The 16,851-nt window shown below is 47.5% G+C and overlaps 5 protein-coding genes across 5 annotated transcripts; 3 read left to right on the top strand and 2 right to left on the bottom strand.

Annotated features, from left to right (window-relative positions):
• Positions 1-187: 187 nt before the first annotated feature.
• On the top strand, positions 188-2,171 carry F5Y00DRAFT_188517 (WD40 repeat-like protein). Its single transcript, XM_048005123.1, has 3 exons — positions 188-502; positions 603-2,072; positions 2,134-2,171. Exons 1-2 carry the CDS (start codon positions 275-277, stop codon positions 1,656-1,658), a joined length of 1,284 nt encoding a protein of 427 aa, XP_047860677.1. The 5' UTR covers positions 188-274; the 3' UTR covers positions 1,659-2,072; positions 2,134-2,171.
• Positions 2,172-2,622: 451 nt separating this feature from the next.
• Positions 2,623-4,339, top strand: F5Y00DRAFT_266270 (putative MFS transporter; the record flags this gene model as incomplete). Its single annotated transcript, XM_048011916.1, has 2 exons — positions 2,623-2,692; positions 2,760-4,339. The coding sequence occupies 2 exons, from the start codon at positions 2,623-2,625 to the stop codon at positions 4,337-4,339; spliced, it is 1,650 nt and encodes a 549-aa protein (XP_047860676.1).
• Positions 4,340-4,795: 456 nt separating this feature from the next.
• F5Y00DRAFT_255792 (MFS general substrate transporter) lies at positions 4,796-6,346 on the bottom strand (the record flags this gene model as incomplete). Its single annotated transcript, XM_048010326.1, has 1 exon — positions 4,796-6,346. The coding sequence occupies one exon, from the start codon at positions 6,344-6,346 to the stop codon at positions 4,796-4,798; it is 1,551 nt and encodes a 516-aa protein (XP_047860675.1).
• Positions 6,347-8,019: 1,673 nt separating this feature from the next.
• Positions 8,020-9,930, top strand: F5Y00DRAFT_248074 (glycosyl transferase family 4-domain-containing protein). The gene is made up of 2 exons (XM_048009374.1): positions 8,020-8,621; positions 8,714-9,930. The coding sequence occupies exons 1-2, from the start codon at positions 8,190-8,192 to the stop codon at positions 9,695-9,697; spliced, it is 1,416 nt and encodes a 471-aa protein (XP_047860674.1). The 5' UTR covers positions 8,020-8,189; the 3' UTR covers positions 9,698-9,930.
• Positions 9,931-11,022: 1,092 nt separating this feature from the next.
• F5Y00DRAFT_188396 (uncharacterized protein) lies at positions 11,023-15,015 on the bottom strand. The gene has a single exon (XM_048005122.1). It carries the CDS (start codon positions 14,310-14,312, stop codon positions 11,520-11,522), a length of 2,793 nt encoding a protein of 930 aa, XP_047860673.1. The 5' UTR covers positions 14,313-15,015; the 3' UTR covers positions 11,023-11,519.
• Positions 15,016-16,851: the final 1,836 nt, after the last annotated feature.

Here is a 16,851-nt window from a genome sequence, read left to right as displayed (position 1 = left end):
GGACGTGTCCCTGTTTATGCATCTACTATGCTATATGAATTAGTAGCATTGCATACAGATTGTTCTATCTAGTAAATAGATGCTCATAAAGAGTCTATCATTATGTAAGAGTTATGTACCCCGGTAGCTCACCTCAATCCGTTTTAAGCTTCATCTCTCGCCCCCACCAAAGCTACAACTACAACAACTTCCATGTACATAACAACTACGTGCTCTACATCTCAAAGCTATTGGATGCGCAATGCAGACAGCGTCATTTGCGTTATAAATTATAATGGGACCTTCACCGATTAGAGAGGATAATACGGCTGAGAATAGCGCTTCCTTTGACATCGTCCAGCACGGCCACAAGGATCTAGTCCAAGCAATCGCTTTCAACGCATACGGCGACAGATGCGCTACGGGTAGTGTAGACGGGAAGATTCGCGTCTTCAATCGCCACCAAGATGGTATCTGGCGATTATGCGATAATTGGAAAGCTCATACAGGCGAGATTCTAGAGGTTCGTTTTTCTTAAACTCGGATAATTCATAGCCTTAGTAGCATAGCGACGAGGTTTATAAGGTTGTTTAGCTTCAACATATTTCTAACAGTTCGTCTAGCTTCAATGGCTACCACCCACCATATATCCTAATTTACTAGCCTCCCTCGGTATTGAGGGCCGCTTTAGACTATGGGCTGAGGACCCTTCAGCCGCCCCGGGAAGGCGTTTCAGCGCGAGGGACGGGAATGGCAAGAACGTTTCCGAGCTGAGGTCCGCCCGGTATCCTTATAGGTCCTTTTCGGTCAAGCATGATGAGGTGACCCGGTCTACATATGTTGCCCTTCTTGCTTCGGACGGCCATCTTACGGTATTCGAAGGCGAAGAGCCGGAGACTCTAAACGACTACTCAAAGTCTGATGACTTTCAGGCTTGCGCTAAGCCGAATCGTGGCGAGGAAACATGTTTCAAAGTTCGCTTCGACCCGAATCCTGAGCCTTGCTATAATGCCCTGAGAGCCGGCGTACCAGCAGATGCATTGAGTCTGGTAGTATCGGGCTTAACTACGGTAAAAATCTTTAGAACTCGTGATACTGTTGCTAGTTCCTTCGGTGCCCCGACAAGGCAAAGACAGTTCTACCTAGCTATTGAGATCAGAGATCATAATCACTTAGTCCGAGACGTCGCCTGGGCTCCCGGAAACTATAGGGGCTACGACATGATTGCTACGGCATGCCAAGACGGCTTTGTGCGGGTATTTCGAGTCGATACTCCCTTTTCACAAGATGACGGCAAGTCCTGGGCTCTAGCAGATATTCTGGGTAACGCAAAAACCGACGAAAACTCCGCTTCTAAAAGTGGTCATCTCCGTAGATCTTCTCAAGCTCCTTCCGGCATAAGAGCCGAGATCGACAAGTCTGGGACTCACGGAGAACGTACCTCAACCGATCTACCGGGACAGGTCCACCACACCGTTAAGCTGCTGTCTAAACTCAGTGCTCACCGGTCTCCTGTATGGAGAGTCGACTTCGACGACGACGGTCAAATTCTAGGGAGCGTCGGAGATGAGGGCAAGTTAATATGCTACCGGCAACTTCCCGACGGGTCGTGGGCAAAGAGCTCAGAATTAGCCATGATGAAAGCTAGGATGACCGCACCGCCCGTCCACGTGGGATGAAGGGCCCGTAAACGACGACTAAACTCACAATACCATGATACCCCGCATCGAAATAAACGAATAGAACTAAACGATCGCTCAATATGGATAGAGTACCTTGGGTGGTGTGGTTGAGAGGACCCCTTATTCTTATAGAGCTAATCAAACAAATTATACATAAATATTCAATTTTTGATCCCTTGCTCAACGTTATAAGGAATCGCAATTCCACGCTCGCCCATTCCGGAAATCTCAGTGAGCTCTTATATTACAAATAAGTACTCGCTGAAACATGCGCTCCGCTTGAACGATTAAATATCATCACCCTCTCCATTATTTCCTCTTTAATTTCTCAGACTATCACTTTTTAAACACCAAGTCAAACACAAAATATAGCGTACTTCACTTCATCAAAACAAGGACCACTCCAAAACAGTATTTATTACCTAACACTGGTTGCATATATACATCTATCTAACTGTATATACCTATACAGCTGCAGTACAATGGTTGCAGGGGTTATAGGTAGCGTACATACCAGTAACCCACGTGGATCCCCTGACGTCAACACTCCAGCATAATCGCATACATTCATTCCTCACGATTCTAGAGCAGACGTTGACCGCCGCTTAAAACTAAAGATGCCGTAAATCCGTAGAAGAAATATCTTCGAATGTTTTCGAGAAGGGGGGAAATAGACAACCTACCCAAGACAGTTCGTCTGTTACTCAAACGGGAAGTGTGGTCTCGCCACTTTTTTTTCGATCGATCACGAGTCTTAATTTGTTAGTGTAGTCTTGGACCCCTTTTATAGCTCCAATTCCCCAAGTCCCCCAAATCCCATGTCGCTCGTTCAACATGTCACCGCAAACGAGGGCATCGACCGCGTAGCCCCAAGAATACGAAGAATACGGAGAGGAAGAGACTCTATGGCGCACCCCGAGTAGGTTACGACGCCTTCGGCCACAGAGACGATACTGCCACTATGGCCTCGCAAGAGTCTCTCTTACTCGATTCTATTCCTGCTTATGAGGTCCCCGCTGTGAAGAGAGCAGGTAAGTAGCTCCATCTCATATCACCTACCTATGGATAATATAACCTAACCTAATTGACCCCTTCTAGCCCAAGTCGCGTTCGCCATCGTATCATGCTGGTTCGCCGCCGGCATCGTATACGGTTTCGCATCGCTAAAACCCGTGTTAATCGACGAGGGCGTATACGACTACCTTTGCTCTCACGATGGCCGCGATGAGAGCGGCATTAGTGACGACGGTACTGACTTGGTGCCCTGCGCGGCGCAGGATATGCGTCTAAATCTATTCTTCATTGTCGCGTCCACCACGACCAATGTCTCGTCCCTAGTCGTTGGATGGGCTCTCGACCGCTACGGACGTCGCCCATGCTATGTTATCTCGGGCATATTGATGATCGCGGGGTGTGTGCTGATGGGACTCGCGTTTAAGATCTCCCAATTTGACGGGTACTTGGTGGCCAACATATTGTTAAGTCTAGGCGGGACATTCGTGTTCATCCCTAGCTACCAGCTTGCGAATGCATTCCCGCGATACTCGGGTATTATCGTCGCGCTAGTGACGGGTGCCTTCGACGGCTCCGCTGCTATATTCTTATTCTACCGGCTAGCATGGGAGTCATCGGGCCGCACCTTTACGCCCTCGCATTTCTTCTTAGCGTATACGACTGTGGGCGTGCTACTTCTTGTAGGAGAGTTTACGCTCATGCCTCCGCGAGCATATCACTCGGCGTCTGAGAACGAGCGCAAGCTTGAGACAGGGCAGGATGAAACAAGAGACGTACACGACTCAGACGACGACCTTGAAGATCCTGACGAAATCCAACGGGTGAGGAATGCACGCTTGGAGCGGCGTACTGCTAAACTCAAACGGATTAAAGAATTAGTAGGCAATGAGACGGAGCGCGAGACTCGCCTGCAGGTTGAGCAGAAGCGGCAGGCGGCCAGTGGTATCTGGGGTATCCTACACGGCCTACCGGCGCACCGGCAGATGATGACGGGGTGGTTTATTCTCCTCCTACTACTGACGGTATTACAGATGCTGCGTATGAACTTTTTCATCGCTACCATCCGCGCCCAGTACCGGTACTTATTAGAATCAGAACGGCTCGCCGAAAAGATCAACCACTTCTTCGACGCGGCGCTGCCCGTAGGAGGGGTCTTTGCGACGCCGTTTATCGGACTCCTGATCAATAGCTTGAGCGTAGCAGCAGAATCAGCTGTATTGACCTCTTTCATTCTGGTCGTCGGGGTACTCAACTGTCTCCCCCAACTATGGGCCGGGTACGCGACAGTAGTAGCCTTCGTATTATTCCGGCCGCTATACTACAGCGCGGTCAGCGACTTTGCCACTAAAATATTCGGCTTCGGAACCTTTGGCCGCATCTACGGCACCATTATTTGCATGTCGGGTCTCGTTAACTTCGCGCAATCAGGCCTCGACGCGCTGATGCACGGCCCGCTACACGGTGATCCGACGCCGATCAACATCGTCTTTGCGGTAGCCGGTACGATCCTTGGCGCGACACTGACTGCTTACGTCGTCATCCGGGGCCGGTCCTTCAGGCGAAAGTTACAGCAGAATGCAGCCGCTGGGATGATCCAAGAGAGGCTTCATCTAATACGGGAAGAAAGGGAAGCGGAAGAAGAATGCTACAGCGCAATAGATTAATTAGTAGTTCAAATTGAAGAGGACCTGAAATAGTAGTGGATAAGATGTTGTTGTTTTGGGAAAGATTCTAATACTCCACTTTCAAGTGGGAAATCTTATATATACCCCTTTATATACCCCTTATTATTATTACTCCTTCCCACAAACCCAACCCTCAAAAAAGAAAAGCGATAATTACCTAAAATATAGAGTACCGTATACCTTGGGGTAATATGAATAAATATCTATATACCTACATATAACCAAGACGCCAGAGGGTAACATGGATAAATACCCAAAAAAGGATCGGATCCTGAACGGTGTGATCAAGAATCGATACTCAGTGAATAATACAACATAATTTTATATTCTCTCCCCCCCCTGCAACGCCTTTATCCAATTCCAAGACTTAGCCGACACACCTTCTCCATGCCGCAGAGGCAATCCAAAAGGTATGCTAGGTACTAAGGAGAGCCATTAAAGTCTTAGAGGGTATTTCTCTCTTAGCTGCGCACCAAACTTGAATATGATGATAGGGATAGGGATCATAGCCACGCTGACAAAGCCAAGAACGGAGCTCCCCCAGCCTACCCCTAGGTTACCAAACAGTGCCGGTCCGCATAGAGGAAGAAACGCAGCAATGACGCTGCGCAAGACAGTGAAGGCAGCTATCCCCGACGCAGCGTACGAAGGATAAGCGTCGATAATATAGGCTTGTGTAGGCATGAAGACTCCAATCACACCAAAGCCGAGAGGAAGCAGGCCTAGGACCGGCACGATCCAGTGCGTCTTCATCTGAGCTGACCATCCGTACCAGAAAAATGAGAGCGGGCAGAGGAATGAGTACCAAATCATAATGGTTAAGCGGAACTCCGGTTGGAATGCTCCGCCGTTAGCTTTCGTCAGGCGGACTACTGTTCTGTCTGACATCACTGAGAAAATCCAAAGGCCGACCATATAACCCACGCCGATAGAGATAAAAACCAATCCGGAGATACCGGTACTCCATCCGTAACGAGTTTCGAAAGTCGGTGGGATAGAGTTATACATCAAATAGACGCATCCGTAGATGAAAGATACATATAGAGACTGTATAAAAATCATAGGCGTCAACACAAGCATCTTCAGTGGCCGCAGCATACCAGCTCTCATGATATTTAGTTGAGATGATTTTCCGGATCCAGCATCGTAGCAAGTCCTAAGGTCCGTTCGCTTCAGCTCTTTATTTAAACGCTTAGCCTTCCGTTGTAAGAGGACGTTGTGGTTCGTCTCGGGGAGGAAAATGGCCAAAATGAAAGTAATAATAGCAGACGGGATCAGCACGATCCAAAACGACCAACGCCATCCAATAGATCCGGCAATGAAAGCACCTATTATTGGGCCTACTGTTGGCCCTATGAGTGGTCCCAACATCCACAGAGAGAGAGCCATGCCGCGCTTCTCGACGGGGAATAGGTCGCCAATGATGGCGCCTCCGAGTGTCATGCAGCCGCTACCTCCAATACCAGCCAGGAATCGAAATCCTATCAGTATCGCGAGACTAGGGGATAAAGCACATCCGATATGCCATAAGCAGAAGAAAATATTAGAATAAGTGAGCACGTTGCAACGGCCAAAGATCTCAGAAAGGGGGGCGAGTAATAAAGGTCCCGTGGCATAACCCAACAGATAAATGCTGACTGGGAATGCACCATACGTAGCGTTGGAGTTATGGAAGTCTTTGCTGATGTACTCGATAGCGGGAGCTAGGACGGACGATGAGAAGGGCGACATAAAAGTAATGGCCGACAGCGCCCATACAATTACCCACTTCCGGGTCGCTGAGAAGTTTAAGGGCATCTTTGGGTCATCTTGACTCTCCCATCCAACGATAGAGTTCTCAAGATCGGAAAGCGGAAGCAAGGTAGGCGCAATTCCATCCTCCTCCTTTGGAGTAGATGGGCTCTCTTGACCCTCTTCGTTGTCGAGTTGTGTGAGCCTGCCTGGGGTCTCTCTCGCTAATCCACTTGTAGAGCGAACTTTTCGCATCTGGTCCCGATCGAGGGTGAGTTTTCCAGTAGAGTAGGCTGATCGTATTTGATCTTGATCTAAGACAAACGAGAGGCGAACTACATCCAATGATGAACGCACTTCGTTCTTCATCCGCGCTACCTCAAGTCGTATATCCATCTTCTCTTCGTCTGTTTTTGAGGCATGACTACTATCGTCTGTTCCAGTCCCAAGCTTTTGCGAATCGCTTCGTTCCTTGTCCGGCTTCGAAGTACGGCTGCTCTCATCCGTAGCATTTTCCTGCTTCTGCGGACCGTCTTGTATTACATCCAGTTTGCGAGTTTCCTGATCTTCATCTTGTTTCGAGGTATTGTTACTCTCTTCTGGTTGGTGGGACTCAGTATCTGGTATCTTTGGTTCAGCTTCCTTCTCCTCATCAGAATTTGCAGGGGGAATGTCGTTGTTCTCTGCTCTAGTTTCAGTGTTCTGAGCCATGGCAGCAAGAGTTGGCCTGGTATTAGTGATGGCTATTAGAATAGGGAACGAAATGAGCCAATTCCACCAGAACATTATTATCAACAAGTAGACGCATCGTTACTTGAGGATTCAGTTTTGGTCTTAAGCCAGACTTAAGATAGAGATCAGAGGGCACGAGATGACATAACTAGGTTCTCAACCATCAGTCTGGGGTTTACGTGGAAAGCTTCTCGGGACTTCAAACAAACTTCCCGCTGCGAGAAATCGGGACAGGGCTTCAAGTAATATCCATTTCCGACGTCTGGTCACCGACTCTTGCAGTACCTAAGGTATAGGACTAGGTTACCTATTTGAATAGGATTAGGATACCTGTAAGACTTGAGGATTATGACCACTCGCGCGGGCCATGCTTGGTTACTTTCGGCAGGGAAGTCAATGGTAAGCTTGCGAGGATCAAGACAGTAGTTTGAAGTTTTGAGTGTTGGGATAGAGTTCCAAGTTAAAGCTAGAGATCAGCCGTGTCACTTAAGATGCCGAACCACAGACGTAAACACACCACCAGAGATCTAATAATTGTTGGTGATAGATAGAACTGATATAGCTTCAAAGGTCGTGAATTTGAGGATTTGATATGTTGAGATGACTGAGAAGCAGCACTGCAAATCATTCTGAAATTTACCAAACAAGCCTCATTTTTGATTAGATGGGGAGGATGAGAGGATATCACCAAATCGTATCCATAAGAGTTTGCAAATCAAGGCCATAAGAGGATGTGAACAAACAAGACCATGTCAATTAGGTAGTAAAGTGTAAAGTTGTTCTCGTGCGTACGTAAACTAAAGGAGATCTGACTTTGTGAAGTTAATTTCAGCCAATTTTACCGAACGGCCGGGTAGCAAATGCGACCAGGTGATGACAATCCCCCGTGCCTGCTGCCCGATAGGCAAACAGGTATACTATAAAGTTGACCAGACTGCTGCCAGATAAGGTTGTTATGACATAAAACTTGCAGGAGCTACTTCGTGATGCTTGCCTTTCTTGCAGTTGGTGTACTAAGACCCATAATTGAAGCTTTCTTACATACAGACCATACGGGCATAGATTCGTTGTACAAACGCGTGATTGGTTACAATCCGATCGGCAAGATCCACGTGCGTTTCAGTACCTAATGTAAATGCTGCATTAAGTAGCGTGTATCGTAATGTACATGTGTACTTCGTATTTGTCCACTGCAGCCTTAATTCGTAATTCGTGAACACCATCAATTAAGGCCACGACGCACCTCCCATTACCATCCGACTTGACTTTAATGTGATAACCCAAAGGTCGGACAATGGGGTTCCTCTCGCCGATTCCTTGACCTAACAATATTGGTTACCTCCTATGTTATGTCTGAGCCGCAAAGATGCCGACCGCCGCGCAATCCTCCCAGCTCTCCAACGCCGAGACCTTGTACCTTTCCAGCCTCTCGTTGGTTTGCGTCGCTGTCCTCATACGAACATTTGAGGGTGAAGGAGAACCTCTCGTCGCCTCCCTGGCCCTTAGTGGTATCGCCTTCGCTGCTTCCTATGCTATGATACGATGGCTCGGCCCGACGTTTATTAAAGCTGGTTTGAAAGGTCGCGATCTCTCCAAGGTGAACAATAGCAACTACATACCGGAATGCATGGGTGGTATATGCGCAGTGGTCTACCTATTGATCATCATTGTCTTCATACCATTCCCGTTCTACAAGGATATCGTGGTTGCTACTAGTGGTGGTGGAAACCGTGATGTCGTCAAGAACGTGGAATTTGTTCAGCAGGGAAGGTTACTTCACAAGTTTCCTCATAGCAAGGTACGAGTTATCAAGTTATCATCGCAAGTCTCATAGCAAGTCGAGTTAGGAATATAGGAATGACCAACTGACGAGTTCCTGTCTTTATACAGCTAGCCTCTTACCTCTCCGCCATCATCTCACTCCAGTCTATCACTCTCCTTGGAATTGGTGACGACTTATTCGATATCCGCTGGCGGCATAAATTCTTCATCCCGGCCTTTGCCTCCATCCCGCTTCTAGTCATCTACTTCATTGACTTCGGCGTCACTTCGATTGTACTTCCAACCTTTCTCCAACCTTATATCGGTCGCGAGTTATTCGATCTCGGAATCCTTTACTATGGATACATGTCAGCCTTTTCCATCTTCAGTCCCAATAGCATCAACATTCTTGCTGGAATCAATGGTATCGAGGTCAGCCAGAGTATTGTCATTGCGCTGCTTCTCGCATTCAATGATGCGCTCTACCTACTCACGCCATACCCTCATCCAGCTACTGACTCGCACTTGTTCTCCCTCTACTTCCTCTTACCCTTCCTAGGTGTGAGTTTCGCGCTGCTGATCCACAATTGGTATCCTGCCCGCGTCTTCTGTGGAGACACGTATTGTTACTTCGCCGGCATGGTATTCGTGGTGGTTAGTATCCTAGGCCATTTTTCGAAGACTCTGATTCTACTGCTGGTCCCTCAGATCTTCAATTTTGTCTACAGCACACCCCAGCTATTTGGGCTGATCCCGTGCCCACGTCACCGCCTGCCACACTTTAACGCGCGGACCGGCTTACTCGAGCCAAGTGTGACCAAGTGGGAAAAGGACAAGCAACCCCGTCTTATTATCGCAAAGGCCCTACGGCTATTGTCGCAGCTCAGGTTATTACGCCTCAAGGAGGATGAACAGGGTCTAATTGAGGAGACAAGCAACTTGACGATTCTGAATCTCTGGCTAGTCTGGAGAGGCCCGATGCGTGAGGATAGACTTGCCAAGGAGATCACAGCCATGCAGACGGTATTGGGCTTGTTTGGCCTTTTTGTCAGACACAAACTGGCCCTCCTCATCTTCAGGGAGGATAATCTAAACATTAGAAGCGCTGTTTAGCCAAAAGTTTGACTAGACTACTTCTGCAGATACCCATTGCATACCCGTTGCGAATTATTGTACAAATAATGAAACTCTAGCTGGACCACGTATATAGACTCAGGCAATTCGCCTAAACGCGAGATCTGATAGTAATCGGATCGATGATTTACAAACTACGTCCCATATTCCCTATTTCGTGAACTAGAACCCTGTACGAGCTAAACTTGGAAATATATTACCCTGTTAAGACCTGCAGTAGTCTCTCGAACAAGGGTTCAACATCCCGCTCATCATAGTCAAGGTCAAGACCTAGTGATACCCTGGCGAAGGATCCTTCCGATCTACACAGATCTATGTATCATAGGCTTGGTGAGTACTACATGATAAGTCAAGTCGTACGTCCAGTCAAAACATAGTGTTGTCTTAGTTCCGTGTCTTGCCTTAATAATAAGAGCCATCTACTTCGGATCAAGTCACAATAACGAGTCTTGTTCAAAAACGTACCTATTTACAGATATGTGTACCCAGGTAAGTAGACTATCGCTTATGCACTCGAAGGAATATCTTACATCATGCGAGCCTTTAAGGCCAGAAGATGATTGGCTCGAAGCAGCAAAAGTACTATACTCGATAGAGACGTCACTACATGTAGGTAGCTATGGATTAATACAGTTAAGACCCCACGTTATTACCACGCGTGAATCCGACATATATTATCTGTATGTATCTACATGTACCTACCTACCTAATATATGACGTCCCTCACCGCAGAAGAAATAGCGCACGGCTTTATCCGGATCGACTACCTACTATATATGTATACACATCTATATATCAATATACTTAGAGGTGAACACCATTTACGGAATCATGACACAACCGATATATCGATATGAGATACAGAAATGTTCCACATCCCCTATGGTTTACCGTGTACCATAGGAAGGCCATCTTCTGGCCAATCCAACATCCACCACAACTAACTTCTGTCCCCTCCCATCAGTCACCTACGAGTATCTAACTCAGTGAGACGCGTACCTTGTTCTAGTTAGACATATAAGGGAAGTAGTCCACATCATATGACCGACATCCCATCCATCTTGCTATACGTCAGGAGAAGTCAGGTGAGCCTATGGGAGGAGCTTACTCGCCACCCTAGATAATAGAACATATGCAAGCATCTAAGTTCGAATAGTTAAGAAGACATAATGTGATCTTTCATAAATCCCACTCAACTCGCATCGATATCCCATTTGAAATGGAACGAACCTATGCCGAGCTGAGCTAGTCTCACATTAGTTGTGAAGTTGCAGCTATCGACTTCAAGTAGTAGTACATATAGACATACGAATCTCTACACCTTTTGGACTCCGCCCATTCCAGTCCTCGTGACTACCGACTGCCTCAGAGTTGCATTCCGTATTGTCGGTACAACTTGAGCAGTCAGAATGGCCGACTCATCAACGTTCAAGTCCTGTTCATGTAAAATCCCACCAAGCCAAGCCGCGTGAAGCCCCTCGCGCCGTAACGCGTTAAGAATGATTCATACCGAATCTAATGAAAATAAATAAAACCGATATCTTTTGGAAGATCTTCATGCCGATGCCCTGTCGTGGACCGCACCATACCCCCCCATTTAAGACCTACCCCAACGCCTGACGTAGAAAATGACGTTACCCATTCGGCGTGTCCACCGCTGAGACCCCAGTACTCCATACGGAGACCTAAGGCCAAGATGCAATCAAGAGATACGCCTCGAGAGGGTGCTGTCAAGTATCTGGACGTCCCACTGTATATTACAAGTATTCCCGACTCGACATGTCGCTTCTAGTTGAAGCGATCATTCAGCGCTTTTATCAGCAACGGGAGCTTCTAGGGTAGTAATATCCGAGCTTGTTGGTGATTTAGCCTCCTCCAATACAATACTTGGCGGCTTCAAAGAGACTCCTGCTGGTTTTGTCGCCGCTGCCTTATTCATCCTGCTTTTCGTATAGTCGCTCAAACTCAGCTTCTTCTTGATTGGGCTAGGTTGAACCGCAACGCCGTTAACCGACGCCGGTGCGAATGGACTAGGTAGATTGCTACTGGAGAATGGCGACTGGGTTGGGGTCCCAGATGCAGACAACGGAGTCGTAACACTAGGAACTACCGTGCCATTAAACGCGGGGACAGGCGGCATTTGAACACGTAGTTCGGGCGACTTGTTTTTTATCGGCTTAGGTATTGCCGGAACCACAACCGGGGGACTTTTGGTATCTGTGGGCGACACTGGTGCATCCTCCATCGATGTGTCAATAGGTGACTCGACTTGTGGTGGCGTTGACTTATCCAGCTTTTCTGCTTCAGGGACGACCGTCAAGTTGTGCTCCACCTTCGGGGAGTCCAGGTCCATCTTGACAGTAGCGGACGTTATCGAAGTGGGAGAGGCGGAATGAGCCTTTCTCTTTCGTTCTTCATCTGCCCGCAAGCGATGTCGAGATTCCAGTAAACGCTTTGACAATGATACAACTCGTCTTTTTGGCTTTGGCGTTTGGCAGTCACCACTAAACCATTCACCATCGACCGGGTCCGTTTGAACGGAAGCATCGCAATACGCAGGTCGGGCTCCCTGGGAGGAATGTCGTGCAAGAGCCCGCGTAGAGAGGTTGCGCGGATCGTAATGTTTAGAATGACCAGTCGTGTGTGGCGAGACCGCGCTGGATGGAGAACCAGACATGCTCCTCGAAGTACCGGCGTCAACGTAACGACGTTCTACGACCCCATTAGAAAGACCTCCTGGATGACTAAACGAACCTCTCGGTTTTGACTTTGAGGTGGGATTTGAATTGCTAGAACCATCTGAAGTTCTTTTCTTCTTCCGTGGAGGTTGCTGCTGTTGTTCCATGCGACGGAACGAATCTTCAACCATCTGGACCTTTCGCTTATCTCTATCTGTGAGTTCTGTTAAGACGCCTAGCGTATCGAAAGAGCCTTGTCGTGGTGCTGGAGTCATATCTCGGCTGGGAGGTTTGCTACGCGAAGACCCAGAATCGTTATCCGCACCATCATCGCCGTGGCCCTCACTAGGGGCACGGCTATTAGTCGCGTGGCCGGTGCTTGTGGGAGAAATGGCGCTTGCTTTGGTCTTCCGAGATTTCTTTTTCACACCCTTGATTTCTTTTGATTGTTGTGGCTTGAGTATATAGGTTCGATGGAAACGAGCAAACGCGCAGTCCGGTCCCAAGTCGCACGCACACCCACCGTATTCTGAAAGAACAGCATGAACCCATGAAGCAATACTCTGGTATGTCTCCGTCTCTTTTTCATCATACTCGGGTTGAGTACCTGCTTCCTCATCTGCAAGACCAAGCAACTGTTCCCACCTCCGCGCTACGTCCTTCTGAAGATTGAACTCCCATGGGATCGTGATCTGCTCAGAAGGTAGTATCCGTCGATCGCTAACCAGCCAGAAGTGATACTCAGAACCATCAGATAAGTATGTATCTAGCACCGCATTTGGCTTACAACTTCGTCGTACATAGCGAGCAAGAGAGCCTTCTTTTCGGGTATCAATGTAAATAGGAAGCATGGGATGAAAGAAAACAAAAGGGAGCGGCGTGCTTAATTCTTGCCAACGATTTTCCGGGTCCTCGCAATAATCCTTTTGTATTCCGATTTGGCCGTTTAACTCCATCAAAGGTGTGTTCTTTTCGATTGTTTCGGACGTCCTAAGGTGCTGCCAGTGTACGATCGTATCCGGTCCAACGGGCAACTTCCTTGTCTCGATCCGTGGTAATGTTCTAAGGGAGTCAATATTTGGCGGTAGGGACTGGAAAACCTCGTCAAATTTGCACCCTGCCTCTGCTTTCAATCTATCGTGATCCCGCAGCCATAAAGATAGCACGTTAGATATAGAGAGAGTTGCAAAGGAATTTGTCTGGACGATAGGTACATCGCGGTCGTCTTTATACAGGTTTAAGAAAGCATTCGAATATTGTATTTCAAGTTCGTGGGGAATATCTGGAGGTGTTGTGGCGGGACTGGGCGGATGACCGTGGGGATTCCCAGTCCTTTGCCCGTACGAAGGGCTGCGTTTCGGATTTTGGGAACTAATTGATTGACTAGGCCGGTGTGTACTTTTGGACTTCTTATGTTGGTGAGTGGGAGGGTGGTCTTGAGAATATTTTAAGTTGGTATCGAAATTAATCTGGCCACTTGGCCCAAGGTCTGTTGGTTTGGTTTTCTTTTTTGTCGTCTTAGTGGGAGGTCGTTTAACTTTTCGTTCGGACGCCTCCATCGTACTGGGCTTGCTCCGTCGCAGTCGTTGTCTGTCGAAGGCACCTTGGCGATCGAGCGGTCTGGGTTTACACTCGACACACGAGTGTGCAAAATCTTCCCGTAAGGCCTCGTCGACGTTAAGTGGATAGTAGCATTCGATATGCTGCCAGGTATCACATGTTTCGCAATAGATAGTGTTCCCGTCATCGTCAGTGAAGTTGCAGATACACTTGATCGTGTACGGTTCTTCTTCGATCGCGCCCTGGACCTTATTCGAGACATAGTTCGGTAAGGTAGGGGTAGATTTTGGGCTAAGTACGACCGTCTGACTCGGAGTCACTGATTGCGTAGGCAAGGATGAGATCCTGTCTGTCATAATCTAACATGCACCCCACGAGGTGATTATCGGCGAGGTTTACGTAGGGAAATGGAGTTTATCGTAGAAGCCCGGATGGCATGACGACGAATCCGGGTCCGACGTGGATGTAGTCGACTTCTGGGGACTCGAATATTCGAAAACAGCTAGCCGGGAAATCATACGTCGGTGTCGAAGAGCTGCAGACCAGGGCGCGGCGCGTTGTGAGGATTGTTGTTATTGTTGTTGCTGCTGTGTGGTAGATCTGACACGTCCAGACTCGAAAAATGGGCGCAGATGAGCAGACAAAGAACGGTCCCGGAAACAAAAGAAAACTCGACGTCTTGACGTAGGACGGATAAGAGAGTCAAGTCGTCTGATCGTAAATATCAAGGAAGGAGTGTATCTCGATAGCGTGTGTTGAATAAAATGGTGAAATAGAGATTCAAGAACGTGGTCGCGAAAGGGACGTGGCGACGGGAAATGACAATTTCGAGCTTTTTCGTCTTCCTTGGCTTGAGAAAGAATGCGCCTCGGGGGTGAATGGAATTGGAACGGATCGGGGGCGAATGACGAGTTCGGAATTAAGTTAAGTTAAGTTTGGGAGTTTCTCGAAAGATTCGACGCTTGGGGACCAGGAAGATGTAATTCGTGTTTGACTTGTTCGAGGAGATTGAGGATGAGGGACGGGAAGAGAATTGAGGAGTACGAGAAGGGAGAGAGTAGAATAGGTAGACAGGGTGGGAAAGAGAGCGAGAATGCGCACCAAGCAAAGAGAGTGATTACCTTACCTAGGCCTGGCTAGGTACCTCTTACCTACTACCCTACCTGTCTACTACCTCCTGCTGGACTGGCCTGCCCTGCAAGAGCGGAGCGGAGAGGTAGCGCGAAGCGTTGCAGGGCACCCGCAGCTTCTACTGACAATTTTGAGTAGTGGTGCGTGCACCAGCACCAGCACCAGCACCAATTGGCATAGGAGCGAAAACGGGAAAAAATTAGTGCCTGGGAAGGCCAGTAAAAAAAGAGTAGTACATACTAATGTACTTGTACAATAGTGCTGTGGTGCAGCAACAGTGCCCCATCACGGCTCTTGTGTGGCTGCTGCTCAGAGCGGGTTATGCGGGGCCACTTTTTCTCTTTTTGCAAGATTGAATTTTTTGGTGCTGGAACCACCTAAAAAAAGGGCCCCTTCGAAACTCACTCGGGTCAGCCATCACGCTGGTGAGGACTGCGGTACTTGCAACCAGTAAAAAGCGGGGAGATATTGAAAAAGTGAATAGAGAGCGGAGGCAGGAAGGAAATCAGATGGAAAGCGTTGAGACACACCAACCTATTACCTATGCCTGTGTACATTAGTGAACCATACCCAAAAATAATGATAATAAAAATAATGATAATAATAATAATAAAAGATAACGATAAGAAAGCATGGGCCATATGATATCAAGTAAAAATTTGCGCTTAGCTACAAAAAGCAAAGCCCAGAGAGGAGGAAAAGGATTGAGGGAGAGGAGAGAGTGCGCAAGAGCGAGAGAAGCTGAAGCTGGGGGGAGAGAGGGAAGCAACTCATCTGCAGTGCATTGCGTATTGGGCAATCCTCGAGACAGACACTAATCCGAAAAAGGTATAAGACCACAGCACACAAATTTGGACCAATGAAAATAGCCGCTTATGCTTGTACTTCCTGCAACCTTTTCTACCAGGCCATCAAAGAAATGGACTCCGGCTTCCCATCACCACAGCCCCGGGGGAAAATAGCGTGTAAAAAGGAAGGGCCGTCATTTCTTGTAACGAGTCGATCAAGTCGGGTTCAATGGTCGACGAGTAATTTCTGAATTCATATCAAAATTAGCCAACTGATTCTTCAAGCCATCCTCGAAATGATTTATTTCAAATGAGTAAAATTATTTCCGGCGTGATCTAGAACAAATCATTGTGACGATGGTAGAATACGTAAAGTGTAGGGAATTAAGGAAAAAAAAAATCCACCTTAGTCTTGGTGATTGATAGAGTGATTGATGGAAAGGGCACAGTTGGGCGGCACGCATAGTAGTGGATGAATATGTCTTCGCAGGTACAAGCCTGCAATAAGAGGGGAAAGGAATTTATGTCATGATGAAAGAATAGAGAAAGTTAGGTCTAGGTCATCCTTGACACAGTGCGTAGCAAGGGGGAGTAAGGGAGGGTAAGATAGCCAATTGTTGGCCACGATATGACTGGTTTGGATGGTTAGCCGAAACTTGAAATCGCATAAGGAAAGGGTGGGGTTTCTAAACTTGTGCAGATGCAACGGTTAATCATTCCGTTTATGTATTCCGTATTGCAATACGGGAAGTTTAATATACCGTTACAAATAATCTAAGATACGGACTACTTACACTACTAGATCAAGTACCTTACATACGTACGCGCCCAGCATTTGTAGGTACCGCACTTGTAACAAGTTGAGTTCCGACGTAAAAAAAAGAACATAAAGTTTTCAACTCGGAACACGAACGCGTCGGCGGAACATGTGAAAAATCGTACCTATCTCGTCATCCTTGTATCAATTTACTATTAG

Source organism: Daldinia vernicosa (genome assembly GCF_022497035.1).
Source record: "Daldinia vernicosa strain CBS 139.73 unplaced genomic scaffold F5Y00scaffold_68, whole genome shotgun sequence".
Taxonomy (NCBI): Eukaryota; Fungi; Ascomycota; class Sordariomycetes; order Xylariales; family Hypoxylaceae; genus Daldinia; species Daldinia vernicosa.
This window is presented reverse-complemented; position numbering and strand designations above follow the sequence as displayed.